This window comes from Gallinula chloropus (assembly GCF_964237585.1).
Source record: "Gallinula chloropus genome assembly, chromosome: 23".
NCBI classification, from domain to species: domain Eukaryota; kingdom Metazoa; phylum Chordata; class Aves; order Gruiformes; family Rallidae; genus Gallinula; species Gallinula chloropus.
In genome coordinates, this window is record NC_140108.1 from 8,582,088 (window position 1) to 8,604,225 (window position 22,138).

The 22,138-nt window shown below is 39.0% G+C and overlaps 1 protein-coding gene across 2 annotated transcripts in view; it reads right to left on the reverse strand.

Moving 5' to 3' along the window:
• GNB1 (G protein subunit beta 1) overlaps positions 1–22,138 on the reverse strand; it is a 44,402-nt gene that overhangs the window by 11,320 nt on the left and 10,944 nt on the right. For both annotated transcript variants that reach the window (XM_084274613.1, XM_084274612.1), the window contains exons 2-6: positions 11,777–11,828; positions 4,606–4,713; positions 3,926–3,964; positions 2,863–2,969; positions 1,040–1,103 (exon numbers count right to left, since the gene is read on the reverse strand). In XM_084274613.1, coding sequence (XP_084130739.1) covers positions 1,040–1,103; positions 2,863–2,969; positions 3,926–3,964; positions 4,606–4,662 — 267 coding nt within the window. In that variant the 5' untranslated portion in view covers positions 4,663–4,713; positions 11,777–11,828. The remainder of the gene's footprint in view (positions 1–1,039; positions 1,104–2,862; positions 2,970–3,925; positions 3,965–4,605; positions 4,714–11,776; positions 11,829–22,138) is intronic.

Sequence of the window (22,138 nt, forward strand, 5' to 3'; positions counted from 1 at the left end):
TCCATTTCTGGCTCTAGTAAAAGTTTTACCAATCTAGTAAGAACCTCAGGTTCCATTCCCCAGATAAGAAAGCTGCTCTCTGCCTCTTGTCTATGCCATGGAATAATTGCATTCACAGAAAAAAATGAAGATACCAATATGGAAATCATGGCATATAGTGATTTTTTTACCATCTTTCAGTTGCACAGCAGTTTAGATCACATTTACCTGCGTGCTGGGGTCAAAGGAGGAGGATGAGGCAAAAAAAGGAGGTTTATTTTGCAAACTGTAATAATACTGTTACTAAAGTAATAAGAGATTATTACTCTTTACTGAAGTTCCAGATTCATTAGTTTCACAACTGGGTTTCAACAACAATCCTAGTTGCAGGAGTTGCTGCTGCAGTTGTTTCTGCTTCTCTCTCCTCTCTAGCATGCACTTCCTGAGGTGCACTGGCAAAACTGGTTGTAAGGCTAAGAAGAGCTAAGCCAGGAAGAGCTGCTTGAAATAAAGTCACTGCTGTGCACAACCGGCTTCAGCAGCTGCAACAACCCAACCCAAAGGGGCAGCAGATGAGTTTTGCTAACCCTGGTAACAGTAACCATAACCAGTAAACACCCATCCCCGTCACACGAAAGTAAAAGTAATCCTGCACTGCACCACATGACTGCAAGCAGAAAGCGATGATATTAGACATGGCGGGAATTTCAATACTTAATTGCAGAGAACAAGTTGCTATGGCTGTGCTTAAATCTCTGACCTTTCTGGTGCAACATGCTGATTACTTCTTGCTCTCTGTTGATCAATTTCTCTGTGATATCAAAACAAATCAAAACCTTCTCTAGAACTGAGTATTTCACTGTCTTCCATTTGTGGTGCACATTTCCATGCACAGTGCACTTCAGACACTGCTGTATTCCTTAAAGGCTAACTTCATTGTGCTTGAAGAATTCAACATTTAATCTTATGCCTATGAAAGTAAAGCAGCCAATATCACGACAAGTAATGTTTCCTTTGTCTTTACACTTGCATTACACAGCAACACAAGAGTTGGTCTTACCTTGTTTGTAGTATAGCTGTCCCAAATTATAAGTTTGCCATCCTGGGAGGCACTAACTAGAAGCCTAGAGAGGAAACAGGAGGTAAACACAATCATTGCAGGAAGAACAGAAAGAACAGCTTTGTGATGATCACCTTTGTGATGGCCTTTGTCTCAGCTCAAAGTGGTTTCACGTACCTTGGCCCTAAGTACAGGTCAGCACTGCCCCATTCCATTATTAGCACTACGAAGATTAATTCTGCAAGCACTCAATTATAATGCTAAACATTATGGAAAGGTGTGATGGAACACCTACACCTTAACACATTCTGACTTCAGAAAAATCTGTAGCCATGCAATTAACATCTCAATCCTGAAAACAGAGGGAGAAAACCTGCATGGAATCAAGGCTTCTGTGTTCTACACGCAGGCTTCAGATTCACAAAGGTTGGGAATCTACACCATCAATTTCTTTTCTTTTTTTTCCTACATTTAAACCAAAAATTTACGTTCTAAGACATCCAAAACCCCTAAATGAATGTCAGCACTGAAATACAATGCAAATGAAATGCCACAAAGATATCCCTAAAGGAAGGGGTAGCATTGGGAAGATTTTTAATCTAAACCACCACAACCTCATCCCTCCATCCAGCAATCGTGTTTGAAACATGATGCACCTAATTCATCATTCAGACCTCTCTTACCTGCTTTTAATATGTTTAGAGATAGATTAGCTATACTGACATGAAAAGCTCATGAAGTCAAAAACATTTTTGAAGTTATTTTGGATAAAGGACTCCAATATGGTATTCAAATTTGTTTCATGTTTTGTCTTATGATAATTTCCCAGCTGAACAATGTAATGATCGCCACAATACTTCAGTCTCTTTGGATTAACTTTTTTTTCCTCTTGGTTATGTTTTAGAGCTGTCTTGAAATACTTTTGCCAAAAAAGAAATTCAATCCCCATCTTTTAAATAAGCTTCATGCCAAAGAGATGCCCAAAGCAACGAATTCCGCACATCTGTGAGAAAGGAGCTTCTTTCCCAGGCAAAGAAAACTGAGGTGCACAACACTGATGTTTCACTCACAATAACAACTGTGTTTGCTCTGATTTTTAAGCACTAAATTCAGAAACTGGAAGTATAACACAGCATTAATTTTTTATCTTTATGATGTGCTCTTTCTTAAGTACTTGGCTATTTTGCTTCAGGGCAGTTATTGTATGTGTACACACAAGAGTTCATGTAGTTCTTTCATAAAGCACAGCTTGTTTACACACATTCAAAGTTACTTTACTAACAACATCAAACTTCCTTTGAAACTCTCTGAGTAGGAAGAGGCTAGCTGTACTTACAAACTCGCTAGCTGTAAATTAAACCTTCCTAAAGGGATTATTTTTCCTCTACAAGGAATCAGCAGCATATTCTTTTGAGTCAAGTTTGAAAATTCAGTGTGCCTTAGAATAATTGTGAGGAAAAGAGAATTAAAGTAGCTGCTAGTAGTATCGTTTAGCTGCTCTCTAACTGAACACCAGTAGTTAACAGGAAGCATTTAAGGAAAAGACACAACTGATAATGAAGTCTACTCTATCTCCACAGTTCCTCAGAATTCATGTGGTATCACAACTATATGTTTCTGGCAAGTAAATGAAGACTGGTATTTTGACACCAAATTTAGATTTGGATGATAAATGTGAACATTAGGAGGGAAAAAGTGACATTAATTCTCTTGGAGTTAATGGTTCCTAGTGGTAGGAACAGAAGAAAGAGAGAGTCCTGTGCACTGAGCTTCCCAAAGAGCAGTGAAGCCGCACGATCCGATTCGGTGTCGCCAGCACCCACCTGGAATCAGTCCCCCAGTGCATTGCATAAATTTTAGCCAGGTGTCCCCGGAGTGTTCTTCTAGTGCGCATCTGAATTCTCCCCACTGGGTCAATATTGGCTGTGATCTGAAACAGGAATGGTGGCAGACACTGACTTTTTCACTCCATGGTTGCAGAACTAACACATCATCCACAATTACAATTAAACCAACATTCCAGTGCAAGGTCCCTCATTTTGAATACTGAGTTTTAAAAAACTGCCTCATCAAAAGCAACATTGTGCCTCCCATAAAATGAGATCACAAGTTATATATACACTGAAAGAAATACTGATATTACCTTTTTCACTTGACATTTTAGTCACATTTTTAATAAACTGTCATCAGCCACTACTGTCCCAACTACCTTAAATCAGACACACAGGATTAATAGTCAATATTCAAGCAAATGGGCTGACATAGATGACAAGAATAAACTGATTTATGATATAGCTAGAAAACAAGAAAATCTTAGCCACCTCTTCCAACACCATAATAGTCTGTTGCAGTCTAAATTCCTACAGGTTTCTAGGAAAAAACCCACTGTGTCTCCAGGAGATGTACTAGAGAGTACAGATTTCTCTCTGCCCAAAGTAATGGTGACTGAAGCCAAGCCAATGGGATCAAAATGTGAACGCACAGCACGATGCAGAGGTGGTAGGCTCCTGTTCAGCAGCAGTGCAGACAAAAGTGCAGCATCATGTAGAAATTAGTAAGTAGGTTAACCTCAGCAGGTCTTATGGTTCCGATTATCACAGGAACACAACTGTGGTACTACCACATCCGCAGCAGAACACTGGGAATCCCCTGCATTCATTTCCATAGAGCAGTAGAGATACAGCCCAAGTCAATTACAGAAACTACAGCTCTACAGATGTCAGAAACTGGACAAACAGAAATAAGGTACTTGTTTCTGGAAAAAAAAAATCACCTAAAGGCAGAATAAAAAAATAGGGGGCAGGGAGGGGGAATATTAACTTGCATTTAAATTCTTAGACCATGTTTTCTTTCTTCATACTTCATGTTAAACTCTTAAATGCTTACCTGAGCCAGGGTGGCATCTGCACATGCTTTCCTAGCATCCTGCAATGGAAGAGAGTTAGAAAGTCAGAAGAAGTTCTGTACATGTCTTTATAATCTATCTATTTTTGGTGAAGTTGATCAAGCACCCTCAAAACAAAGTTCAGAAAACATTTCTGTGTCATCCAGAAGGACCTATAACTGCAGCATAAACATAATAACGCTGTCTGCTGTCAAAGCACATTGAGCTTTAACTTTGAAAATTTATTTTGAGAGAAAGGTAACAATTTTCACCACAAAGACAGTTAAGCAATGGAACTGCTTGTCTAGACAGGCTATGCAGTCTCTGTCCTTGGAGGTTTTCAAGGGCTAACTGGACAAAACTCTGAATAACCTCATAGCTGACCTCATTTTAAACAAGAGGTTTCTTAACATTGATTCAGAAAAACGTCAATAAACATTAATTTTAATCTAACCCATTTTTGTGCATGATTTATGTAACTTACTGTCTAAGCAATAATAAAGACCCAAAAGTAATTTCCTAAAGCAGTTACATGTGGTCACCCTAAATACCCACATTAACACTGACACTGTGAAAGCATGTAACTTCATGCATCATTTCTGTCCATCTCTGTTCCCCTCAAGATGCACAAATGACCATTCCTCTCTCCTGTGGCTTCAAGACCCACTGATACAATACATACTCTGATTTGGTTTTTCAGTTGCTCAGCCTCCTGGCGTAACTGGTCAAGCTCACTCATTTTCCTGTGCTAAAGGTGTGCTGCACTGCCACCTCCAAAACAACCAGAAATCTGAAAGACAGGTGATAATGAGAATTAGTAGAAGTCATAGCTTGAAAGTATTAGAGTAGACAATTGACCATCTCAAACATCATTTTGAGAAAAGGCAGGTTGGTTTATAAGTACTGGAATACAGGTGAAAATATTTTTTCCATAAATCCCTTCAGAGTCAGATGTTACCATACAGGAACATGCTCAGCACTTTTCCAGCCACAGTAAATAAAATATAATTGACTTATTCCTTTCTTCCAGGCCTCTCTTTACTTTTTCTAAATCAGTGTTTTTCTGATTCAGTCTTATATAAACTCAAACTTCCCAGCAAATAACACTAATGCTGGAGAAAAACGTCAGAACTACTTGGTAGGTCTTCAGAATAGAGTTAAGGAATCCTCCTCCTATCAAAAAAATCAGCATCTGAAATTTTTAGACTGACACAAACACTTGCAAAATGCTGTAAAAAAATCTACTATGGACACTGTCTGTTACACAGCACTGATGAGAAACGCTGTGCTGGCATCTGGATAAAAGGTGATCACTCACAAAGGTTGTTCAGGTTTTTACTTTTATTTTAACATTAACATACAGTCAGAATAAAATGACTCTTTTTTGAATGTTAGGGTGAAGGGAGGTATTTGAGAAACCACTGCCAAGAGACAGACTATTTTCCTAGCATCAGTAAGCACCAAGTTACCACCATATATCCCTCTGCCTGCTGAACTCTGCAGCCAGCAAGACAGAGACTTGTAACTGTCACTGAAAATCCCAGCTATTGCCTACAGAGTTCCTCAACTACTGGGCTGTTTTCCACTGTAACAAGTATGTAGGCATTTTCCATTAAGCACACAACTTCTATTTAAAAATCATTGTTCCAGAAAGATACTGTTGGCATTTTCACTAGCATTCCAAACTTAAAACTCAGCTTTCTTTAACTTCTTGTTACAAAGTCTCTGCAGCTTGATACCAATATAAGATGCTGAAGAAATGTGCTGATGAAGTTTGTCTTCTATCATGAACAAGATAATTGGTTCTGTTCTCAAGTGTTAGAGCACCTGGACTTTATAAACAAATACTGGTAGTGTGTTTTAAAAACATTTTATTAGCCATACAGACAGTAGAACTGACCCTCTACTATTAAATAAAGTAAATGCTTTGCTAGCAAATTTACACTGTTAAGATGTAATGAGCTTATTTATCTTTGCAAGCATGCAGGTTTTGTTTTTTTTCCTAAAGCCCTTTCCATCCAAGGAGAAAGAGGAGGATAACTTCCAGAATTTTATCCAGTCATGGTAACAGAGAATATATTGTGAAGGCAAATTAAAGCAGTAGAGCAAACATCACTGTCAAAAGCAAAAGTTTCAAGAGAGTTATTAAGACTTTACCACTCCCTAAATATTGCTATCTCACAAAACCACTTGTCTAGGAGCTCTCTTCATAGTAGGCAATATTCCAAGCCAAGGACCTCGAGGAACAAGTGTCAGATCTTGTCATACCATCATTTACAAATTTATACTCTTCTCTGAAATCAAAAATGTTTTAGAAGAGGAATTTTAGTTAGCCTCCCTCAGAAAGCCTCCATCCACACAACTTCAAATCATAGAATGTGTGGGGTTGGAAGGGGCCTTTAAAGGTCATGAGTCCAACCCCTGCTTCAAAGCCCTTTCACTTTCTTGTGAAACTAGGTCTCTTCTTTCTCTCTTCTGGTTCCAGGGTCATCTTTAAGCCCTTTTAAGACTGCTTGTTCAGCTTAGTCCAAAAGCCAGTTAAGACAAAACCCATCAAGGGTGTTTTATTATCCTATACCCAAGATGCTTTGTTCTTTCTACATTCAATACAAAACACTCTGCGGTTGGGCCTCTACAGTTTTTTGCCTGCAGTCGTCACAGCCTACAGCTCTTGGTGGTGAGACACATTGTGAAATAGTATATATACTCTAAAGACTGTTCTTAAGAATACACTGCAATTTTTCACATCTTTTAGCTTTTTGATATCCAGTTCTACTTCTGCCATTCTCTAAGTTAATATATAAGCCCATTTCCCACTAAGTAAATATCAACCTCTCCAGGCAGAGTACAAAGAATTTAGAGATGGTATCATTCCTATTTCAGAGAAAGAAATCACACGATCCAAAACTTAAGTGATCAGCTCAAGGTCATGGCAACTCAGCAACAGGATTAAGATAAAGATTTAGGATACCATAATTCCAGCTGCAGAGTTACAGGTAATGACATAGAAAATTTACATGCAGCTCTATTTAAAAATATAATAGGATGAATAATCTAATGTCAGTCAAAGCAGATACGTTCTCCTGTAACATACAGTTTAAAATAGCACCAATTTATTTCTGCCAGAATTTGCTCACTACACAATAGAATTCTCTTGCATTTAGATGAGAAAACCTTCTTTGCAGAGAACAGCAAGAGGCCAAAGCAGATGAGCACTAATCCTAGGGCTAGAGTCATATTGAGAAAGCTCACTTCACAGAAACTGAGCCCTTTCATTCTGAAGTATCTGTATATACTGAGTTTATATGTTTAGATATATATAAAGCGCCTATCACAGTATTGATAATCGTTCAAACAGATCGTGCAAGATTATCTCATGCTTGTGCTTTATTGCTTAATACAGCAGGCAGTGAAGAGTACTGCTGCATATGGCAAAGCCAGATGAAGCAGCCCGATCGTGTTGAGTGTCTCCTGCAGTCAAGCAGAAGCACTGGCTTTAATAGAGCTGTAGAAGCTGCTGAAAGGACATAAATCACATTGCCCAGTGGCTGGGCTGTCACAGCTTAGCTAGCACATACACGTCCTGCTTCACATGAAGAACACTTCTGTGACACCTCCAAAGGCCCAGCGCTGTAACCATACCTGTGCTGCTGTTGTGGAAGAAACCCATGGAATTCGAGCCAGCTCTCTGGCTGGCACAGCACTTTGCCTCCGTTCTCTTCCAAGTCCCACTTCACGCGGGGGAAGAACAACCCAAACTCCTTCACAATTTGTAACAATTCACTAAATACACTATCAGAATGACTTCAGACTCATTTCAGACATGCACTTTATCATACACACATGCATACACACAACCTGCCCTCCCCACTGTGCAGCCAAGATCCTAAAATGCTTTCTTGTGACCTCCACATCAAGACAGTCACTCAGTAATGTTTTAAAGAAAGCTTCCCTTTAACAAACAACTTCAAATGGTTTACCAACACTGCAGAAACCTTTACACCTACATGCAAGATACCATCTCCACTATCACAGGTATCAAGGAGTTCAAGGAAGTTAACTACCATTGTTTGAGCAGCTTCTATGGCTCTTGACCTTCAGTCACTTAATTGGTAGGACTGGTTTCGACATTCAGTGCATGACAAACGGTAGCTGAATGCATACAGCCCTTCGTGTCTTTCCCATCTGTAAGCACCTACCCCCATGGTAACTCTGTCTCTTGAGGTTAGATACACAAGTTAGCCCTTACACATTTCCAGCAACTCCAAACCCTGAGCTGCATTTCTGACAGCATCCATAGGAATTGGTTAAACCAGATTTCCACATTCCCTTTGTACTCTTTGTTATTTCGACATCAACAGGAAGTTCTAATTCCTGCCAACATGACTGAACTCCCTACCACTCAGGAAGCAAAAATCCTAATGAAGCCAAGGGCATTAAAATATAGGTATCTGAAGCAGACTATAAAATTTATGGGAAAACCAGTGAACCAACTTGGTTACTACCCTATTTCTCTTACACTAACTCTTAGGCAATTAAATTTATGGCTGAAATATTAGATTCATGGGGACAAAAAAAAAAGGGGTTCCATCCTCCTGTGTACTTTTCAGCTGCACTGTAATTCAGCAGAGCTTACAAGTATCCAGCATTTCTTACTAGCATCTAGCATTAAGAAAAAAAAAATCTTTAAAAGATGAAGAGGTAAGGTCAGGAAAATGCATGGGAAAAATATTATTAACTACTGTCAGTCTTGATACATAGGAATTTTTAATACAGATTTGTTCTCATTACAGACAGAAGTAGCAAGCAGGGAGCGTTCAATATATGGTCTATGCTCATTGCAAATTAGCACAATCAAATATAATTAAATTCTATGCGTTTTTTCTCACCATGTTTTAAAGGCATTTAATCCCACTGAAAAGGTTACCAAGAGAAACTGTAAGCCTGGTAGGGATGATGCTTCTCTTTCTGGGGTTTTGAAAAGTTACTAAATTTCTAAATGAAGCAAGCCTCATGCAAAATGTCACTACTCCAGTTCCACACTCCTTTTTCCCAAATTCCCACCACAGCTGTGAAGAAATAGGTAGGAGCCAAATTCATGCTTACCTCCGTTTCTTTTGAATATGTTACTTGAAGGCAGGCTTCTCAAGAATAACACATTCACTTTGTTGAACTCACTCAAGACCTTTCCAGAGGCTGAAGTGCTTAAGTGTCTCTGCTCTAAGCCTAATTCCCCCTAATCTTGTTGACAAGTATACCTTGCAGATAATTCTCTTCTTGCTAGGGACAACAATATGCATACTTGCAAGGTAGTTTACTATTCTTCACTACTCCAAATAACCCAACTCTCTAATCTCTTCTCCTAAATCACCCATAGAAGAGTCACTTTGTTCCTCTGTTTCCCTTACAGGAAAAATCAAGTATTGAAGTAGCCTAATTTGCTACTTTCCATGTATGATAAAACTTCATGATTCAACTATCTCAAAGGGATTCATCACATTTGAAGTAACAGCTTCTGGGTTTGGTTTTCTCTAAGCCACAAACCATATTCCTATGCAAGAGGAAAGCTGTGTGTGTCCAGACAGTCAATTACATGTTGAACGACTCTGCATGAAATCTTTGAACTGAATAGAAAGCCTTGTGAGATCTACAGAACGTCCACATACTCCCTGCAAATGGAGATATACTTAGGATCCCCATATGGTGCTACTAATTTAAAGGTAAACATCACTACTCAGAAAAGTGATAGAGCAGTTCAAAGGCTAAGGAAGAACTCAAATTCACTTATTTCATTGTTACAACTTTAAGTGTCCTTTCCAGAGCTCAAGCTGCTTATCCAATTAATCCCAGTAACTGAAACCAAGATATCATTAATACTATCACATTTGTATGCAGACTGATGCTTACCTACATTGTAAGAGAAATGAGAAGAACTGCATACAACTCATACAAACATATATTCTTGGTTAAATAAAATTCCTCTCTGAGACTACTACCTGGTAACAGCAATGAGGCAACACTTACTAGGCACTTATTTTCTCACATCATTCACATACAAGAGAACAAATAAGGATAGAGCCTGCCCTGTGAATAATCTCTACAGAGTAAGAGAAGACAGATTTGAAACCACAGCTATCATCAAGTCAAACATTTAGAATTTCTATCCCTTGATGGCCAACCTTGGTTTGCTACAAGGTATTTTTACTACACATTACTACTGCCAAAAAGTAAAGTAATCCCACCAGACTATTGTTGATGCAGCCTGGTAACCTGGAGGGTTTAAAGTTATATTCTTAGAGTGTTGCCCTTGTACAGTAGTTTCGTAAGAAGGTGATTTGTCCAACCTTCTCCCATATGAACAGGCCGTCTTGATATTTGTTCACCCAACATCTTTCCTGTTAATACAGATCACTCAGATATGTATGAAACAGCCAGAAAAAAAGCAAAACACGTAATCTGCAAAAACAGAGCCCAAACTTTACAGCCTTAACGAGTTCATGTTATGCCTACCAGACAGTCTCATAGCAGGTCATCTGATTAAAGGGAGCTGTGCTAATCTATTAGATACCATAAATCCTATTAGCAACATGCACACCAGTTTGTATGTTTTCACAATGACAAAGGAATTACACACAATCCACTGTTAGTTCCAACGTTTTGACATTAATTTGGCTTTGAAAAGCTGAGCGGTTTTTTGTTAATCAAAGTATATATTGATTCCTGTTTTCTATTGAATAGAAGTCCACAGTAAGATAGATCAGAATTGCCTGTGGAACAAATTTGAGGTGTCCTTTCTCTCATTTACAGAATCCAAAACAGAAGACAACAACAAAAAAAACAACTCGGTGTGCCTTCTGATCCTCACAAAAAAAAACACAAAAAAGAGAATTTTAGACGTTAGAAATCATAGAAAACATGTACAGGAACACAACTTAAGGAACATACATAATCACACAACTTTAGTTGGGTGGAGGGGGACACATCCCTGTAGAACACGCACTGAATGGCCCAAAGACATTGGCTTCATATCCAGCACAGGTTAAAACTAAAGGTTATCCAGAATACTAGGAGTTTGGTTTGCCTGCACAGGGAAAACAAAACCACTGGAGGTGTCTAGGATTGACCCTAGACTAACTAATCAGAGAACCCCTCAGAAAACAGGTTTAGAGAATGAGATGGGGGCTAGCTTGCTGCTTGCTTTTTGAAAAGCAGGTAAACATCTAATAATTGAAAGTAAAAAACTTAGCTGAGCAAATACTTGCTATACAATACACTAGTAAAGCTCCTAACAGACTAAGGGGCTTCACAAGAGGCAGAAACATTTGAAGCTATAGTCTGGAAGATAACGAAGGTTTCACCGCTCCAAGAAGTATCAGTAATAATTATGATTATGCAGAATATAAACTCTGAAAATTTTAGGTTGTGTTTAAATAATACTGACACAGTGAAGAGAACGTTTGACAAAGTCACTTGGCTGGGAAGGAATTTGGCCTTCTTTTGTCAAACATGGTGGATAAGTAATTTTTCATGCATGAGAGAATAACTATTCTCATCATTTTATTTATTACAGTTCCCTGTCCCACTGAGATGAAACAGTTTCATCTGTGGTCTCCCTCTGCTTTGCCAGTTCCATTTCTGAAAGAAGGCAGGCACTAACATCTATTATTTACCAGGTTTCCTGGCCATTTCAAAATCCTTCCTGTTGACATAAGAATACGTATGATATAGTAAAAACAGGTACTTTAGGCTTGCACAGATTAATAGCTAAAAGCCTTAAGCTAGTCACTTTATAAAAATAGCCTGAGTTTCTCAAGGACTAGAAAAAAAAGAAGTTATTCTATTTCTCTACTTACATTTTCTCTCACTACAGTAGAAAGCCAACTGCTGCTGTCAAACATGTAAATTCTGGAAAAAAAAACACAGAAAACAAAACAGAATCAGTACAATTACCAAGAAATAACACCAATTTCTTAACAAATCTTGCAGAGATTAATATGCTATTATTAAAGCACAGCTTATTTTGTGTTAGGTATCTTAAACAGCCAGCTCATCTTCATGAAGGAAATGGGCAGTGCTTTAATAGCACTAACACAACCAAAAGACTTGCTCGTGTCAAGAAGCTTTTAACATTCTTTTTCCAAGAAAATTCTTGCAATCCTCAGATCATTAATTCTCCTTTCCTAGTAATGCAGAGGTCCATAATACTACAGAGTTTAGGACTGTAAGAAAACATCACCTCACTCATACAAGGCTGTAGTTTTCACTGCACTACAAGGTGTGTGTCCCCCCCACCTGCATTTTCAAAGCACTGGAGTTATTTCTGCTCAATCCTGTTCCTGAGGCATGCTTGCTTTCTAAACACAGTTAAATATCAAGGTATCATCTATTTTATCCAAAGAAGTTACATAAACCTAATGAGCTCACGTGAGAGTACAACACTTCTGGAAGAGTTACAGCTTCTGGTCACTAAAGATAAGTAGAGAGGTAAAAACCCAACACATTAAGTGACTCGCACACTCACAGTCTGGAAGACTGAAATGAGCTAACATACAAACTGCCTTTGTAGGAAGGTGAAAAAAAATTCTTGTAAGAAATTTCAGAACAATTTTTTTTCCCTCTGGCAGCACAAAGTAATAATCACAGCTCACCCCAAGATGTGAAACACTGACAACCTCTTATACATCCAAAACATCTGCAATCTGTCCCTATCGCACAGCAAGACAAGGGCTACGGGTATGTCAATGGATCCTTGAGTGTAGATCTTCAGAGCCACTGCACCAGGACAGTGGAAGATTATTCTAAGCACAAAGCAAGAATGTACTGAAGCAAAATAATCTTGAACCAGAAAGCCACTCTACAGTTTGATACACTTTAAACTGAAATGCTTGCATGCAATGAGTCTTTCTGATTTTACAGGGTCATTATAAGCTGGTAAATTTACAAGCCACGCAGTGTCTGGTATGGAGGTTAAGCTACTTAGGATATGGGTCATCCTCATCTAAGCTCATTTATAGATGAACCGTTTAATACTGTGATTATGAAACCATCACAGTGTAAGCAGTTTTGTTTGTTCCTGCCAGAACAACACACTTTTAGACATAAAACAGTAACTCACACTTAAGAGGCCAAACTCCACCCACCCACTAACACAAACACGACACAACCATTTCAAGTTCTGAAGAGAGAGCAACTAAATTCAACTGTCAGAAGGCTTGACAGAAAAATTAGCCCAACACTGCAGAGATAATAAAAGTCTAATGAAATTCTGAAGGAATTAGCTGTAGTGTAAACAAGTAAAATTACCCTGGAACACTAATAGCACACAGAATACACAATAGCAAAAACCAAACCACACACCATTATTGTCCTGTGCTGCACCCTCATTAATGCAGGAGAGGTGTTGCAGATTTCATATGCCTTCTGCAAAAAAGAAAAACAAAAACAAAACAAAAAAAGCTACTTTAACCAGCCTGCAAGAAGAGTAAGGAAGCATAACAGCAAACTTCTGCAAAGTTTAGGTTATTTTTCAAGTCAGTTTTCAGTTGGGTATGCTGACAGCAGCCTGTGATGCCTGCAGAGCACAACCCTGGCAACAGAGATATTTTCAATTCTACATTAAAGATGGAGCACATTTAAGAATAAAAGTAGGCAAGCTACTTGGGGGGGGGGTGGGGGGTGGGGAAGAGGGAAAAAAAAGATCTGCATTGCCACAAGCTTCCATTTTTAACAAGAATTTAGCCAGGTAAAAGCAACGTGAAAATTACAGGCCAACCCATTCACTGCACCACAGTACTGGTTCAGCACAGAGAAAGTTATTGCAGCAAGCTTCATGCACTCTCCTTAATCAGCCCTTATAACCCTGCTTAGCTGAGAGCTTGAGGTTCTCAACATCAGGAACTGGGGTTTCTAAAGCAGGAGAGAACAAAAAGTACCACAGAATACTTTAAGCACAGTTCAAGTGGTTAAACCATTATACCAAAGGACCTGGAGGTCAGCCAGCCCTACGCATGGTTAATGTACCCAGTGTCCCCATGTTCCCACAGCGTTCTGCTTCAAGTAAAGCAGCACAGAATAGAGTAAGTCCAGAAGCCAAAAGCATCATCATTTCTGGGTAAAGCAGCCCTACTACAGGTTCTCACTCACTGCTGTCAGCCTAAATAGCCTTTTTTTTTTTTAAATAAACCAAAAGGTACTGAAGTTGTTATACTGAAGGGACAACCCAGCCTAAAAATTTAACTCCAATATCCATCAGAGCATAAGCCTTCACGTGAAGAAGACTCCTCTGCAGAAGACACTACAACTTCTTCATGAAGTTGGGGAAAGCAGGGAAGAAAAGAGGGAGGAACAGAAGAAAAGGGACAAAGGGACTTTGAAGAGTAGAGAAAACATTTAGTAGTATTTTACTTTAACATAGCAAATCTGAACAATCCTCCAAAATTAAGCAACTTCTTAAGAAGATTGAATACATTCACTGTAGCCCTCTCCAAAGCCATTAGCTGCATAAATACATTTTCCTTCTTGACCTATGGATTCAATGAGACTTAAACCCCAAATATTCTGTATTTTAGTTCCACCTACGCACCTTCTTAAGAGTGCTTTACACATACACTGACTAGATGCCAAGGCCAGTATTTGAAGCATTCTAGTCTCTTGTAACACACCATCAATTCCTACATGAGCTCATGGGAGGCCAGGCACAGGACAAAGACACCTGCCCACCAAGGGTTTGGCTCAGCCCCTGGAACAAGGTTTGACGAGGTTTCATAAGCAGCACCTGTCACAGGAACACAGCCACCACCAATTCCTCTTTAGCAGGGAGATCTCCAGCACAGCTGCAGGAGGGATCCCACCCCAAACCAGTGCCCAAGAAAAGTACACCACTTCATCTTTTGGGGGTCCTGCCAGACTGGAAGCTGATCACCAGCCAACAATGCTCCCTGACGGCAAAGGCATCCAACAGCATCCCGCGCTGCACTGGGAAGAGCACTGCCGAGAGCTCAGGGGAGGCAAATGTCACAGCTGGACTGCTGTGTCCAGTTCCAGGCTTTCCACCACAAGAGAGACATGGAGCTACTGGGAAGTCCAGCAAAGGGGCTTGAAAATTATAAGGGGACTAGAGAATCTCTGATATGAGGAGAGGCTGAGACACACATTGAACCTGAAGAAGGCTCAGAGGGGGATTTATCGATGTGCACAGCCTCCTGGGTCACGTGTAGTTTGAGTGGCTTTATCAGCAGTTTAAAATGGATTTCAACCAACACTAGTACAGACTAGTTTCCATGACCACACTGCACTACTTGAATCTGAAAAAACGTCTTGCATGACACATCCTCCTGCAAGAGTGGCACACAAGGTTGTTTGATCCAGGGCATTCAACCAGAGATGATTTCAGTGGAGCGGAAAAAGCCCAACAAAGAACCTACTAGCAAACATCAATATTACTATTAAGGTATAACAATTTCAGATGTTACTCTGCTACTCTAGTATATGTGCCTTATCAACATGGACCCACCTGAATGGGATACATCTTATCCCCAGAAAGGACAGCTGTATGTAGGCAGGCAGTTACTAATTTACTATGCAGGTGCTTCTGTTAGAGTACCCAATGCTCATCACTACTATAATATCAACTACACGGTAGAGCTAATGCCTGTGAAGCCAGGAATTGCAAGTTAGTTTATTAAAATTATTTCTTATAGTCTACATAGCTGATTATTATCACAAAACAGTAACTCGATGCCCAAGAGATTATAGAACTTTTTCAAATCCCTGCTAGCAACGTGAAATGCTAATTATGCCACCAGGCAACAGTAATTAGAAGCCTGAAATTTAAAGCTATTCTTTACGGCTATTCTATATACAAAAAAGCTAACCTAGCCTCAGTTTGATGGCTTTGTCCTATCAACATAAACAGCTTTATCAGAGAGCTGGAAACTTGGGGTCTGTACCTGCTTCTCCAACAGTTAATTCTAGTTTAGGCTTTTCTTGTTGAGTAGAGATTTGCATTCCAGAAAGCCTAGTCTTTGCTGTCACCTCCTACGAGAGCAGCTTTGAAGGACAGCCTATGGAAGTATAAAATAATAATTACAAATTCATCAATCTAAATATGCTCAAGCAAACGGATACAACTCCTTCTCATTTATCTGATGTCTTCTGGGAAATCTGCTACTTCTGTGATTTCCAAGTGTATAAGCTTTGAAAAGCAAACACTACCTTACTAACAGGTTTGCAGAAACAGATTACCTTAGTAAAGACACTCTTAGCTGGTACTACCCCTTGAAAAACTTAATCGAAAACACTTCTGTAGGCAAAGGCTAGCATGGCTGGACTGTTTCTGTGGGAGGTCTTGGCTGCTTCTTGTGCTGAAGAATTGCCAAGCTTCCAGCTGAAGCAGTCATTGTGCCCAGTCGACATTTTTCCATATATTAGTGTGAAGCACACACAGCCCAGGCGGATATCTGGTCAATAAGTGTTAACGCTCATTATACAACAGTAACATTAGTTGGTTAAAAAGCTAACAAACTTTCATTTTCAATAGAGTGTGCAAGTACAAAATAACAATTACAGAAGCTAAAAATACCTGCAACTGAATGAACTGATTTCACAGATGCTTCATCATCACGTATAGCTCAATACCTGGCAACATAAGATTCTAAAAAAATCAGCTTTCTGGTGTTTGCTCTGTCTGAAGACGAGTTGCTCTAGTAAATTAAATCCTTCTCCTGTTTCACATCACAAGAGTTTGAGAAAAACACATTTGAGCTCTGCTTGTGACTTGGTACTATGAAGTTGGACCCTATTTTCTACTCTGCTTGGTGTATCTGAAAGACTGCATTAGGGAAAAAAAGTTCTCATAGCTCCAGAGAACACGGGGAGATACCTGACTAAAGATTAAAGGTCAGGTCTAGGGTCCTTCCAAAGTTCTGGCTACGTCCCTTCATCCAGTAACCTTATTCACACAAAGATGCACATCCAAAGGGAAAATCTAGGGGTAAGAGATCTACACAAAACAGCTTCTGACCAATCAATATGGCCTTCCATCAATCTGCTTTCACCAAGCAGTGAGAAGAGCAGTTTTAGCACTTCAGAATCCCATAAACAACAAAACCCCCCAAAACTGCATCCACTATAAATGGCTGCCAGTACCCAGAAAAGTGAAAAATTTAATATTTAAGCTTTTATTTCAGAAAATTCAGAGGAGAAACTAGATATTAAGAAATCTGGAAACTTTACAAGACATCACAAAGCCAGAATCTAATAAGACAGTTGCATTTGAAAGTCCCAGACCTTAATTTCTGCCTCAGAAGCACAGCATGTTTCTTTTCCAAAAGCGTTACAAAGTCATTCACAGAAGTTAACTTTATGTGCAAATTCTTCAATGTACCAGAGGTTACCACCACCCAGTAAAGCAACACATCATCATCTACTGATCACCAAACCCTAGCTATATCTAGCTACACATGCAGAATCCATCACCTTTTGCTTGCATGCCTACATTTTTTTAAGACCTGAGGATTCATCACTCCCTCTGTTTAACAAGTATTTCAAAATAAACCTTTTTACACTTAAAGAGGGCAGACTGAGATTAGATATAAAAAAATTCTTCCACGTGAGGGTGGGAAGAGCCTGGCACAGGGTGCCCAGAGGAGCTGGGGCTGCCCCTGGATCCCTGGCAGGGCTCAAGGCCGAGTTGGATGGGGCTTGGGGCACCCTGGGCTGGTGGGGGGTGTCCCTGCCCATGGCAGGGGGCACTGGTTGATATTTAAGATGTCCTCCCACCCAAACCATCCTGTGTTTCTATGATAGCTTACCACTTTCTCAAAATAGAATACTAATCAGCAGACAACAATGCTTAAGATCATGGCAGGAACACATGCTTTCAATAAACAGCTCTATAGTGAAGCAGCCTGTCCTCTTCTGCCACCAGCAGTGAACAAACTCAAGCTGTCTTCATGAAAGTCAGCATCCCCATGTTGCCAAAACACATTTCCTGATGCTAATCCCATGACCTACATTTAAGAAAAAAAATAATATCACTGATGCAATATTTCAGCATAAAAATCTGGACTGTAACAGGTCACTTCATTAATCCCTTCTACAGGCATCTGCAACCTACGTGCATTATTAAAAAAATCATCTTAATTCTACGTAAAGCAGAGAACTTATGTAAAAAATAAAAACTGATTATTACAAGTTTAACAGATGCTTAAAAGCTAAATGCTTCAAACCACACATTTTAGGAAGAGCAAGTCTTGGGAGATCTTTGTAGTATTTCATGAATATTAGTAACTCTTACTACTTTAGCAACTCAATCAAAACATTTCTTACACCTCTTTTCTGCCTTGCTCTGAAAGAAATTCACCTTTAAGAGCTTTCTAATCCTTCCTGGTAAGTGGCAGGCATAGGAAGCCAACTTATTTTAAGAACAAAGATGACCGATATTTAGTATGAGTTTTCAATAAACTTGCATTTATTAAGAATGTCAAAATAATACTCCAGGTTTTATTCCTTTTTTCAAAATTACCTACTGACAATTACTCCTTCTGAAGAGCAACTCATCTATCCATAAACTGCATCAATTCTATTAAACTGGCCAGCGATGGTTTTGGCTGTCTTCTTTCTTGATCTTAGAAGCAAAACCCCTCAGTAATCAGGAACACTTCAACTCTGCTTGTGCACAAATTTCTAGTTAATCAGAAAAATGTTACTGAAAATTGTCACTTGATAAACCATCTCCTTATCCTAAACCAAGCAATTTTTTGTCACATAGTACTAGACATCTCCCTTCAAACTGAAAAACAAAACCCAGGCAGCATTCAGGAAGAATATATTACTATTAATTAACCAACACAGAAATGACTAAGCATCTATTACTAGATGCTTCTATCTGCAGAGCCTTACAGTAACGGTACAGTTGTTTCTTACCTCAACTATCATCTCTCATTGCTTCTTTCAACCTTTTTTATCATTAACCCCAGGTTTCACTGGCATTTTCAATTCATTTGTACACTGACCAGAATCTTTCTTTACCTAAACAGGTCAGAACACACACACAACAGGGCTATGGCAGTCCTGCCTGTACGCCAGCATCACTGACACACACCTCATTTCTCACTCTTTAGAAAAAAAAGAGACCTTAGACACAAAGCTTAGATACAGAGCTAAGAACATGTAACCAAATATTGCAGGACCCAAACATCATCTGGCAAGCAACTATTTATGAGCTGCAGAAACAAAAACTAAGCCAAAAATACATCAACTTTGCACTAACTACTAAAAACAAATCAAAAAAGTTTTAGTTACTTTCTCAGGCCTGCTAATATGAACCAACTAGGCTTTGTGCCATTAATCCAGATACCACAGTTCCTTCCATTATTCTTTTTTTAAAACATAGCAATTATCCCCTCAGCATTGGGCTAACTTATTTTTTGTGATTTTTTGAGGAAATACACTTTTTAACATAAGCCCTTTAGCATCAGGAATGCTTAAGAGCTTAATAGGAAAAAACATGTATAGCAGGTGCTATCTGGAAAGCTGCTAATAACCAGAACAATCTCATAGTTGGGATTTAAAAATGTTAAGGAGGCAGAAGAGGAAAAGAGCAAAGGTAAAACTATAATATAAAATCAGTCAGATATAGGAAGGTTGGTAAAGTGTTATCACCAGTGTCATTGCGGAGAAGCTGAACAAAATAATGCAAAAAACCCCAATCAACCCCAGAAACAAACCAAGAAATCCATCATTTCTTCTCCAGGGGACCTAAGGTAATGCCACAGTATCGGGATTATCTTTTCAGACAATGTGTAATCTCTCACCTATATCAGCTGAATCTATAGGTGACAGGTTTAGGGCAGTTCAGAATGCCAGTACAAACAGTACATCTTTCTCCTAGAAGCTAAAATGGAAGCATGCTGTTGTGGGGCCAGCTTGTACATCACCCCAGCGTTCCAAGGCAGTGACAGAATCATAACACAGCAAATGACAATGTTACACACCTAAACATTTATACTTGTTTCTTTTTAATAAAGAAGAAAAAAAATCAACATTTGAAACACATTTATTCAGATATCAAAACAAGTCTGTAAACCACAGTTTAAGAACATGCCTGTAGTAAGTTACAATGCTATTAAGAAACACAATTCTTCTCAAGTCTCATGAAGCTTCCAGAGGTTTTTTTAAAGTCAATTTTCTAGGAGGTCTCCAGTTAACTTTCTGTAATTTAAATATGTTTAAAAGTCTCCATGAGGATTGATGTATTTAGCATGACGATGTTCTGCTCAAGCTCTCCCCAGATAATTCACAGTAGGTGCTGAGGAGAGCACAGCATATGACGGGATGGGTTGCACTGAGCTCCCAAGCGAACGGATGGCTAGATGCAAAAACTGGCACAGGGGTAGGTGATTACACCACCTCCTGTTACCCAAATCGTGAAGATTTCAATAAAATCCATCAGGCAAACCAGCTGCCACTGACTGAGGGCTGGAGTGTAAGAGAAGAACAAGTATTTTCCAAAAGCTTGAAGGGTGTTTCTCTCAGCTCTGCCACACCTCTGTGTTTGCACCATCCTCTCAACCTTGTTAAAAATCATGTATTGTTTCAGATACTACGGTTACAGTGACATCAGTAGATACTTTAACATCTTCTCTACAGTATTTATTATATTAGAGGAGGAAATGGGCTACGTGATCACTTATTTACAATATTAAAAAAAAAACCCAGAAGCAAAAATAGCAAAATTAGACATGAAAAATACTAATAAAAATCAGTAAGCACTACACATTTATAAATGCCTATTATTGTATTTTCTATTTCCATAAATTTCTGCTCAACTATTTTACCAACAGAAGCTGAATCATCCATTTCATTCTACACATGCCAGCTAGTAAAGAGTCAACTGAGTCAAAGGAGAATCAGCTGCTTCCTATTTATTATGTCCTCTTAAATAATACAACCAACTTTCCTAATGCTACATTTATCTACAGTACTTTTCACATCCTTCAAAGTCAAGCCTTTTGAAATCAGAAGAAATAGCCAATCAAATCAACACACCCTTATTCTTCAGCTAAGGGAGACATTTAAGGTGGTTTTTTATGGACAATTTCTCTTCTGAAAAGCATGTCCACGCATGCAGGCACAGACTTTCAGATACTCACATGTCTCACTGCACTAAGGCCCTCAAAACACGAATGAATGACACATCATGTTTCCAGAAGCAGGAAGACAGTTTATATTTTATCAAACCCGAACCGTGTGGATCAAGAGTTCCATCCAAAATACCTTTCATTGTTAGGACTGAATCCTGATAGAGTACCTCAGTAACATGGTTTCTTCTCTCTGCTCTTAGAAGGGCTCTGAGAAAGTAAGCAAGCTCTAATGTATTAAGCTTTTACAAAAATAATCATGAATTAAAAAATCCAATAGAAGCAAGAAAGGTATTCCATCCTAGAGACAGGCTGAACAAGACTTGATAGCTACCTTCTGGCCATAACTGCTATCATGTAACTCCCCTATTTTTGTTGAGGCAGTAAGTACAAAACAGCCTCAGAGATCATCAAAAAGAAAAATATGCTTTACAATTGCTGAAGATCTTATTGTCAGGTAATTAATAAAAAGAATACATAGATTTCACTGAACTTTGGAGTTCAAACAGCACACTGATCTTCAATGGAAGTTAACAGAGCACTGACAGAAAGAAGCCTCACCATGAAACACCAGTCTTAAGGGAAGTAGTATTTCAGTGGTCCTTAACGATCAACAAAACGTATTATATGCATATAGCACAGAAAAGAGTACTCAGTAGATATTAAAACATGGCACAACTGCTCTGATCTTTTTAGTCAAGAGACCAAGCAATACTTTAGCCCTGCAATAACATCACCCATCTTTAATCCATGTGCAAGCAGTTCCATTGAGTTCTAATACCAATGATTTATATACTCCAGTAGCTCACTGGTTTCTTCCAGCAATTGCTGTAATTCGATATGTACCATTGATAAAAAGTAAGTTAAGGTACAGAAGAATAGGAACAAGAAAAGCAAGGTTGAAAGACTAAAAAGTAGAGTAAGGCAGGAGACCTTGAAGCTATCAGACTGAAAAGTGGTGTTTGGAGCAGACAGTGCAACAACGCTTAATGCTGATAGGAAAGGTAAACTTCAAGTACAACCCAGGGACAATATCACAACGCAAAGCACAAAGGTACAACAGGAAATACTCGC